A 9,628-nucleotide genomic window follows, 5' to 3' on the forward strand; every position below is an offset into this window, starting at 1 on the left:
ACCCCAACTGGCTCAGCACATATCCAAAATCCACAGATAGCTTCCCATCGACTGTCATGGTATTCCACTTCTCGGTTGCAGTCAGTGACGTAGTGACGCTGGAAACGATCCAATTGGCTCTTGCTTTGTCCCCCACCATAGTCGTACACCAACTCAAACGCTTGATCAATTCCCACGGCACAGCAGTCTCTCAATACACGCTCTTCAAGCGAGCTCCGTTCTTACAGAACCCGCGCAAACTGCCGCTACTATAGAAGTACTGCTCCTTAACAAGTTTGGCCACTGGTGTCTTATGCCGCTTGATCTTGCGTAGACCAGAATCAACAACCCAGTTCATTAACTTCGCGTACTGCAGCAGGTCAACATCACGCCACGCCGGCAAAACCACAATGCGTGAGTCAAAGCGCATTGTGGTTTTGTGTGACGTACTCGCACGAGAAGTGTTTTGCCTCATCTATCGCTGCCAACGAAGCCTGCAAATCCATCGTCACACCGTTCGCGTCGAACCCTGTGAGGTTGGACGCAGCAATCCCTGCGGAATGACTGTCTTTGTACTCCTCTTTCACCGCATCTCGCAAAGCAACAACATTTTCGATATCAGCAACAACAGCGTCAGTCAGTTCCGCGCCATGTTAAAGGTTATGTACAGCCACACATAACTACAATATATGTAGTATATAGTAGATAAAATCATAATCAGACATGGAATTGCGGCCAATTGACGCACACTGATTGATGTTCAAGGTCTGAGGCTGGTTAGGGAAGACAATCTAGTAGATAATTTTAAGTAGTTCCGAGATCTCACCCAACTGTACAAACGAAAGTGTACATGGCGTCTGCGACGAGAGTGGCGGCGTACGTACTGACATCAAATGTCTGACCACCTTTTTTCTTTGCGGGTCCCAGGAATCTGCTTCTACAATGCAAACTAATTTCCAACTGCCTTGTCGGGGAATAGCAAGTGTGTGAATCAAGGTCATTCGGCATTTTGCTCAGTCCACTCAAACCGAAGAATATCTGTTACCATGATTAAGCGTTTTGTTACTCTTTTGATGGTTGTGCTAGTAGCTATGCTGAGCTGCGCTCAAGCTGATGACTCCACAACGGTTGCGACTAAAGAGAACGACCCAGCAGCCAAAGAGAACAACCTTGCGGAGCAACTCCCGCCAGGTGTGACTTTGATTGATGAAAAAGAGCCCGTGCCATCGAATAGCAAGCAGTTGGAGCAGTTTGTCAGCGGCGGTGGTGGATTTATTCCGACGGGTGGAATCACGTACCGGTGGCGTTACACTTATCCGTACCGTGGAGGATTCCGTTACGGCTGGCGCTATCCGATCGGATATTGGAACTCTTTTGGTCGCTCCATCTATGGTCCAAGCTGCTTCTTCGGTCGAACATGGGGTGGATTCTATTACTGTTAAAGAGCGTGCAATTTTGTGCTGCGTCACGTCATAACATGGCAATGGAATTATGTGCTAAGCGGTAGCGAAAGTAGTAGCGACGATTTTTGGCGATGAAGAGAGGACAAAGAAGCATACGCGTTATGGCGACTCTTTTATGCATATGTTGTAGCGTGGAATAAGTGCAAGTATGTGTTACTTGCAAATATAAATGTAACTGGTGTGATTAACCCAATTATGTCTGTACACCAAAAGTTGTCATATCTTATCCCTGAAGACGCTTCTATCGTTGACATTTTCACATTAGATTACCAGTCGCTCAGTTGTTTACCCGACAGATCCTACGTAATGGATTCCTTGTTGCAGAACGAACTCATGCTTAAAAGCGGCGAAGTAGTGTCAACCTCACAAGCGCTAGATGGCAAGAAAATCATCGGCTTTTACTTTAGCGGTTCCTACTGCCCACCATGCCGAAAGTTCACGCCTCTTCTGGACATTGTATACAACAATATTAAGAAGGCTGGCCATGATGACGTTGAAATTATCTTCATATCGTCCGACAAGGAAGAAGCAAAGTTCACAGAGTATTACGATGAAATGCCTTGGATCGCACTGCCATACAAGCGCCGTGATCTCAAGCTCGAGCTGTGCGAAAAGTTTGGCATCAAGACAGTCCCGACGCTGATTTTTTTTAACGAGAGGGGTGAAGTAGTAGAACGTGAGGGACGTCACTTTATCACAGACCATGTTGATGACATTGATGGCATTTTGGCTCATCTTCGCCAGGTAAACAAAGAGTAATATTGAAGATTTTAGCTTAGTAAAGTATTACTACTGTCAGTAAATAATAACCATTATACTGAGATATTGTGAACAGAGTAGGATTACTGAATACTCGGCTTTCTTAAAACAAACCTACACTTCAAGGCGGTCAAGATTGACGGAGACCGCAACGTAAATGTTCCACTACGAAAATACAGTCCTTACGTTAGGTTCTCGAAGGCGTGCGGCACGTCATGTGGGGTGGCGACCGTCGTGAGATTGGAACTTGTCATAATCGTTTGCTATTTCAAAACTGATATATAGTTTCTACAAGTTGCAGGTCCTTGCCGATAGATCCAAAGACGTTCTTGGACGCTGAAACATTAGAAGAAGCGGCTTAGGTCCTGTTTGAAGCAGCTTCATTGCTGCCCCAAAACCCATCTTGCTGATGTTGTTATTGTTGATACTCAGCAAAACGTCACCAATCTCCACACGATTCTTTTGTGATTCGCGCGTTACGGCTCCCTCGCTTTTGACATTAATTACACGAGGATGAAAACTAGTGCTTTCCTGCTTGACGACTATCCCGAGCGGGCCGTCCTCTTCTTTCCAAGTTATGTAGTACAGCGAATGATCATGCTTTGGATTCATACTCACACGTGTCGGACGCATCAGGCGTGACATTCCCAACGAATTTGAATCATCCTGCGGGTTCGACATTACGGAAGTATTTAGCGAAATTGTCTGGTCAAGCTGCTGATTCAGGTCTTCCACAACATCCGTATGACGGAAGCGCAGCACAGCAGGTCGAGGTCCGCTCTCTAAAATGTCAATCACCTTTTGAAAACGCACGCCTTGGGTCGAAAATTCGTTTATAAAGACCAAATGATCACCTGCACGCACATTAAACATGCCAGGCAGCTGCTGATTGCCTTGGGATTGCAGCACACATGGATATCCAGTGTTTGGGTCGGGCCGGAAGCCTAGACCAAGTGGCACACCTTCCTTCCATAAAACTTCGTAATCTTCTTCTCCCAAGAGTTCAATCGATCCAGATCGAAGACGAAACGATTCGGTCGGATTACGAAAGAAATGCAGACGCACTGGCTTCTGGACTTCTTGCAAAAGCGTCAAAATACGACGAATGTCGCCTTTTTTCACCTTCACTTTTCCGACAGCAAGAAGCACGTCACCTCGCGAAACCTCAAAAATATCAGCACAGTTGCTTAAACTTTCGTGAACACGACGCACAATTGGCATCCCGGAGACAGGATCGCTTTCAAAGTACAAGCCTAAAAGACCACACTCCCAGACAATTTCGTACTCATTTTGGATCCGCATAGGAGGCTCATACTCTTCAAGCTGCTTTTTCCGTGAGGATGTTCGAGATTCGCTTTGGATGCTGGCCGTGTCAGAGTACTCACTAGTGCACACTGAGCTCTGGAACGAAATGGTCGTATTCTTTCGATCCTTTGAAATGGACTCAGAGAGAGAGACTGAACTCGGTGAGGTGCTGCGATCGTCCAATGTGCCCACGTACGACACGTCATGCTCAAAACTCAATGTATTGGCGGAATATTCACGCCGAACAAGCCACCCACGAACAAACGATTGGATAATAGTAACTGCGTGGATTCGCTTAAGTTGCCGCCGAGCTAAAAATCCACGTATTGTGCATTGCAGCTTCACTGCAGCTCGTTTTCGACGAATAAAACCTTGGTACCAGTGCCAGCACGACCATGACCGCCAAGTCGTCTGAATCCGGATACTGGATCGACGCTTTCGCTGATATCGAGACCGCTTTGAGTACCCAAGACAATACCGCTGTAATGTTATCACGGACTTATACAGAGCTTTTGATCGAGCAGCTCCTAGGGCTTGATGCGCCTCGAGAAGACAAAAGACCTTCGTCTTTCCCACTTGGAAAGGAGGGTGTTTCGCATTTGTTACTACATTGAGCATTGTCGTAAGCTTATTTACCATTTCCAGCGCCACTTCCTTCGCCAAATGTCCCTGTGAAGTCGGTACCTGGGATAGAATACAGCTGTACGTTTTGATAAATACTTCATGAGGAAAACGCACAGGGTAGCCGCTACGAGAAATTTTTACAGCTTCCAAAACACCACTGCAACGAAGTTGTTCCAGCAAACGCTTTTGTTCAAATTGTGATGCGCTGGCTTGATCATTTGGTTTTATGCACCGAATAAAGTGAGGTTCTGTGCTATTTAACACCTCTAATAGCAAGCTGAGCTGGCTTTTAAACTGGGCGACGACAGTAGATGACAAGATGCCACCAGATCGACGACGACTTCCATCGCTGCTGCGTGCATCCACCTTACCGTTTTTTGGGCTTGAGCTGTCCGCACCATTCACACTGTTCTCGAAGCATGCTCGTACAAATTCAAACTTTGATGTACGCAGCAAATCCATTGCTTCTGTATGCATGTGGTCTTTGTTCTTTTCACAAAAGCCATCTGTTATGTAGCAGACGTTCCCAGCATAGTGGTGAATCACAAACTGACCCTTTGCTCGCTGCAATTTAGTCACTGAAAAGCTCTCGTGCTTGTCAAGACACTCGTAGTATTTGTTCGCCAGCTTTTCATCATTTCCGCGCGGGATCAGACACTGCTCGTCCAATATCGAAAACACACCAGTATGTCGCTTTTCAATAAGTGCCACACAAACATCATTGTTGGGATAGTCAACAAATTGCCACGGGATTTCCTCGGCAACATACTGGTCCTGCTCCATTCGAAACACAAACCTGCCAAACAATTGCTGTAGCTTCTCGTTTGCATAATTGATACACAGTTGCTCCAGACGATTCTTATCAAAAATCTCAAAACCAAAGATATCTACAACACCGATGAACTGACTACCACCCGCTTCTTCCTTGTACTCGATACTCCTATTAATACGGTCCACGAGCCAGTTAAATAGATTAGAATATAGCGTCTTGACCACAGAATCTCGCGTGGAAAGTGCTTGTGCCACTGGTAAACAAGTCGTGATGAACTCGGCCCCAGCCTTAATTTTCTTAGTACATAAAGTATTGCGCAAAACCTCCTCTTCTACACCAAGAAGCGCACAAATGGCCGAGATATTATCCCCACATTCTTCCACATTCACCACTGAGGCGTCATCCTTTCCACCATTATGTGTAGCAGTAGTGAAACATACGTTACCCAGATGAAGCACTGCCGAAACGATTTTCATCACATTCAGCTGTTCATCCGGTTTCATCCCAATACTTGACATGGCTCGTCGTGTTACGTGATACGACTCGGCATCATCAACACCATCGAGACGCTCATAACATTCAGATTGATTTAAGTACGCATATTCCTGCACATCTCGCAATGCCAATTCCTGACGTTCAGAAGCCGAGCTACCACTACACATTTCGTAAAACACATGATAGTTGCGCTCGCCCTTTCCTTGAGAGACTAAGCGAACGCGCTCCAGCAAATATGTGGAGATAGATGCGCCTAACATCTCGCCTGAACAAGTAAATCCAAGCTTAATGAACTTACCAAAGCGACTCGAGTTGTTATTTCGCGTAGTTCTCGCATTGCCAAACGCCTCTAAAATTGGGTTTGATTCCAGAACACGGTCATGAATTGTTGTCTGATCGCCATTATTTGAGCAAATTGGACGCCGCGAGCGCTTGGTGGAGACAAAGGCCAAATAATTCATGATCAACTTTGTGGTCTCTGTCTTCCCAGCACCACTCTCGCCACTCACCAAGATAGTCTGATCTGTCTTTTTATTATTCGATTGTGGTATCAGCATCGTTCGAAAAGCTTGATCGGCGACTGAGTACACATGAGGAGGAATATTACATTTGTTTGCTTCTGTATTCCCACCAAGTTCATAGTAACGCTCTTTAATATCATCCGAGTACATGGACAGCCGTCGAAATGGATTCATCGCCACAAGAATCTGTCCTGTACTAGTATAAATCTCTCCATGAAAAAATCGCCGTTTGAGCACATGTAGAATTGCAGGTTCGTGGAGATGCACGAGCTTTGTCAGATCCTGTACCGCGTGGTAGTGCTCTCCTTGACTGCGAGGTAGTACGAACTCTGCTTGAATTGATACCGACCGTCGCATGGAATTTTGTCGTGAAACGCGCCGTTGTGGTGTCAATCCCTTCTTCGTGTCAGACACAACGTCGTCACCTTCAGAAATTGCAAGGTGTTCGTCATCTAATTCAGGTTCAATAATGCAGTCTACAAGTCCTGTTGATTTATCTGCAGGCGCGTTAACAACTGCCTCATGCCAAATCTCGCGGTCCAATACCCACACAGGGGCACCGACTTCCATGGCTGTTGTCTCGTAATGTCAAGATAAATTTCTTCACTCGTCAAGTTATAATCTAATATTTCCCCGTACTCAATAGCCCAATAATCACTTGTCAATATCCGAGACTCGCTCGTAAAAGGCGTAGGGAGCACGCAAAAGTCCACGCTCGTGCTTACGAAGGGAAGGTTAGCAGTGGTCGCGATTTGACATTTACAGCAGCATGAAAAAGATAGACAACCCCAACCCTTGCGTATGCAGCACAACTTGACACATGATGAAGCAAACTGGGATAGAATTTAGCCAATTGAAACGTTGTTTTAAACCTTATCGTCACCCGGTCTTGGGCTATGATTAGAAACGATACTGCAGTAATCGTTCGGATGAGCAGACTGTGGGTTGGGGCGACAGGCTGGGCATAATTAATTACCTTTGTAATCAGTCCTTTTAGCGCTCTTCTGCACCATTACGAGTAACGATGACGACATGCTGTGTCTCTCGCCTGTCGTCGACGCTTATATGCCATCAACTAGCACACGTGCAACGACATCGCGCACTTCGGCATGCGCATGATAATGTGAAAGTGTGCACATACGATTCGTGACTATAATCTTGCAAGTTATTGATTTACAAACTCGACCCTTTGTCACAATATAACTCCATTATAATGTTTTGTCAACTTTTATTCGTTAGAATGATCTTTCCCGCTCACTAGTGCACGAACCTGATAACGAACTACGTTTCGCATAAAGTCGAAGTGCGATCGTTGGATGACAAGATTGATAGCAATGTATGTCGTTATGTACGACAAGCGCGAGCTTTAGCACGTCCACATCATATGGCATGGAACAAGTCTCCTCCTGACTTTGAGTTCAGTCTGTCAATGTCGCTTCTTTGGACATGAAGCTAGCACTAGCAGTCCAGTATCTCATATTTTCATTGATGCTCATTTAAAGGGTACATCTATGATGCATAAGAATTTTAAATTAAGATAGAAGCACTTCACGATTCTCGACACATGACGTCGCACAACTTTTTTGTTAATCGTAATTTACTCACCAAGTTTTAATGGCTCACAACTTCAATAAATTATTGTTTATTGTCTTGTAAAATGATAAAAAATGCTGTCTATATAAATCATGAGTCACAAATTGCAATCCATATCTTAAGGCTGCAATGAAACAGAAACTACATATTTTAATTTCAGGCCGCGCGATTATTACTTCGCTTCCACACTCTTCGCACTATTAGCGTCCTTACGTATGCTCTTACAGAGAGTTTTGTGATTCATCCAGTCTTCTTTTTGATGATCTTTACAGCAGTAAAACGCTGTTTCGCAGGAACACTGTAGCAAGGTTGAAGCGCTCTCTGCACTTTCAATCTTCCGCGTCGACGCACCACAAAATCGACAGCCAACTTTAGCTTCACTGACGTCTCCAATCATGTTTTGTTTCAGGAACATACTTTCGAACGTATGTGCCACATTTGTAAGCAACGTCAAAATCACTTGTTGCCGCATCTGCAACGTAAGCCATACGTCCGCTTCCATGAGTTTACCCTGTTTGATCAATCCCTTTTTTTCTTCAATAACTTCACGAGATGCTGAAGGCAAAAGAGACTGCACTTTATACTCCGGATCTGCTAAATCAATAAATGCCAAGGAGACATGCATGAACGTATCGCCTGAGAACGTAGGCATAACACCAGAAGCACGCAGCGACGCAAGGTACAGCAAGTCGTGGCGGCTACACTGATCAGTTCTAGTGGCACGTGCATTCATAAGCCGCAGCAATACCTTGCCATTTTCTTCCAGTAACGCCCTGATCGTTAGTTCCGGCGTCAGAAGTTGCGTGGCCTCCGGGCGCGACTCCTTGGGATCATACGACAGCGGAATATCGGGCGATGCGTTTCGCAAAATCGAGAGTTGACCAGCGTACGGTAGTGATAGGAACCAACGCATAAAGATAGATGCATTTGCGCGCCAAAAGCGGGTCAGATACTCTGATAGCGACTCCTCTGCTACATTTGCAGCACCAGCCATTGCGAAAAGAAATTTTGAGAATACATGTATAACATATGAAGGGAGTCATTTTTAGCAAAAATCTGTCACCTCTTGAATATGATAGTCGTTCAGCTTTTATTCAGACTATCACTTTCAGTCAAAAATTTTGACCCCAATAATTGCCCCGTCGGTGGCGCACAGATACAGTAATTGCAATCGGTACGCTCATTGTCTTCAATAGTCGCGTGTCGTACGTAAGTGGACGACGCCACAGGACTTCTCAATAGGACGTAAGCCCACTACGCTTACAGAGCGTTGCTCCATCGAGTGCTGGGTCTCATTGACTCCGGAAAGAAAGCAATAAATATCGTTCATTTTCCAGTGGGCAAGGACAGGCTACTGAGACACGACAACCTCGCAATAAACCTTTCTGTCTATTCTGTTAAAGAGCTGGTACTTCCGTCTTCAAATACCACTGCGCTGTTCAGAAGCTAAGAATTTCACTCTTTCTCCCCACCCTGATGAAGGCCATCCTCTTCGACACAGTAGAGTCTCTAACTTCCACGCCCCCTCGAATAGGAGGCTGTGTCCTGCATGTAACGAGACTATTCTCGTTTTCTTAGGTGAGCGCGGAATGAAGACTGTATCGAGGTAACGTAACTTCAATTTTGTGTATTTGACCTTTACACAGCCCTTACACATTGTGTTTAATACAACACGGTACAGTTGTACGAGGTAAACATAACAATCGGAGGATTTGTGAGCATTCATAAGCACACAAATATATTATAAAAATAACAGAACACGGAAAGGAGAGCACCTAGATTGCTAGGCGCACTTCATAATAGAAAGACAATTTTCTTAAGAGAGATATTAAGACGCATGTATTTAGTGCTAGTATAACCATAATTATTTCTAAGATATCTAAACTGTTAACACAGCAGAGCGAGATAACAGTATCGTTTTCTGTGAGAGGCTCACTGATCAGCTCCTGGCTTGAACGCACGAACCTGATTTTCATAAATTGCTCGCGTGAAGTGTGAGATTCATAGCTTTTTCTGTGCAAAGTGCACGGAACATTGGTAGAACGTGTTGTAACGGAGTTACACGTACCCTGGTAACAGGGGTGTGTGTCACACAAGATGTGCATGGTGTGACTGCA

General features: G+C 45.1%; 4 protein-coding genes across 4 annotated transcripts in view; 1 reads left to right on the forward strand and 3 right to left on the reverse strand.

Moving 5' to 3' along the window:
* PHALS_01135 (uncharacterized protein) overlaps positions 1-409 on the reverse strand; it is a gene marked incomplete at both ends in the record, with an annotated part of 509 nt that extends 100 nt beyond the window's left edge. The window contains 2 exons of the mRNA XM_024730941.1: positions 3-160; positions 226-409. Of these exons, the coding sequence (XP_024581168.1) occupies positions 3-160; positions 226-409 (342 nt within the window). The remainder of the gene's footprint in view (positions 1-2; positions 161-225) is intronic.
* A 420-nt stretch (positions 410-829) lies between these two features.
* On the forward strand, positions 830-2,358 carry PHALS_01136 (Thioredoxin, nucleoredoxin and related proteins; the record flags this gene model as incomplete). Its single annotated transcript, XM_024730942.1, has 5 exons — positions 830-855; positions 959-975; positions 1,069-1,416; positions 1,573-2,186; positions 2,278-2,358. 5 exons carry the CDS (start codon positions 830-832, stop codon positions 2,356-2,358), a joined length of 1,086 nt encoding a protein of 361 aa, XP_024581169.1.
* A 131-nt stretch (positions 2,359-2,489) lies between these two features.
* PHALS_01137 (myosin-like protein) lies at positions 2,490-6,488 on the reverse strand (the record flags this gene model as incomplete). Its single annotated transcript, XM_024730943.1, has 1 exon — positions 2,490-6,488. The coding sequence occupies one exon, from the start codon at positions 6,486-6,488 to the stop codon at positions 2,490-2,492; it is 3,999 nt and encodes a 1,332-aa protein (XP_024581170.1).
* A 1,195-nt stretch (positions 6,489-7,683) lies between these two features.
* Positions 7,684-8,505, reverse strand: PHALS_01138 (hypothetical protein F443_04207; the record flags this gene model as incomplete). The annotated part of the gene is made up of 1 exon (XM_024730944.1): positions 7,684-8,505. The coding sequence occupies one exon, from the start codon at positions 8,503-8,505 to the stop codon at positions 7,684-7,686; it is 822 nt and encodes a 273-aa protein (XP_024581171.1).
* Positions 8,506-9,628: the final 1,123 nt, after the last annotated feature.

Source organism: Plasmopara halstedii, assembly GCF_900000015.1.
Source record: "Plasmopara halstedii genome assembly, contig: Scaffold_1343, whole genome shotgun sequence".
NCBI classification, from domain to species: Eukaryota; Oomycota; class Peronosporomycetes; order Peronosporales; family Peronosporaceae; genus Plasmopara; species Plasmopara halstedii.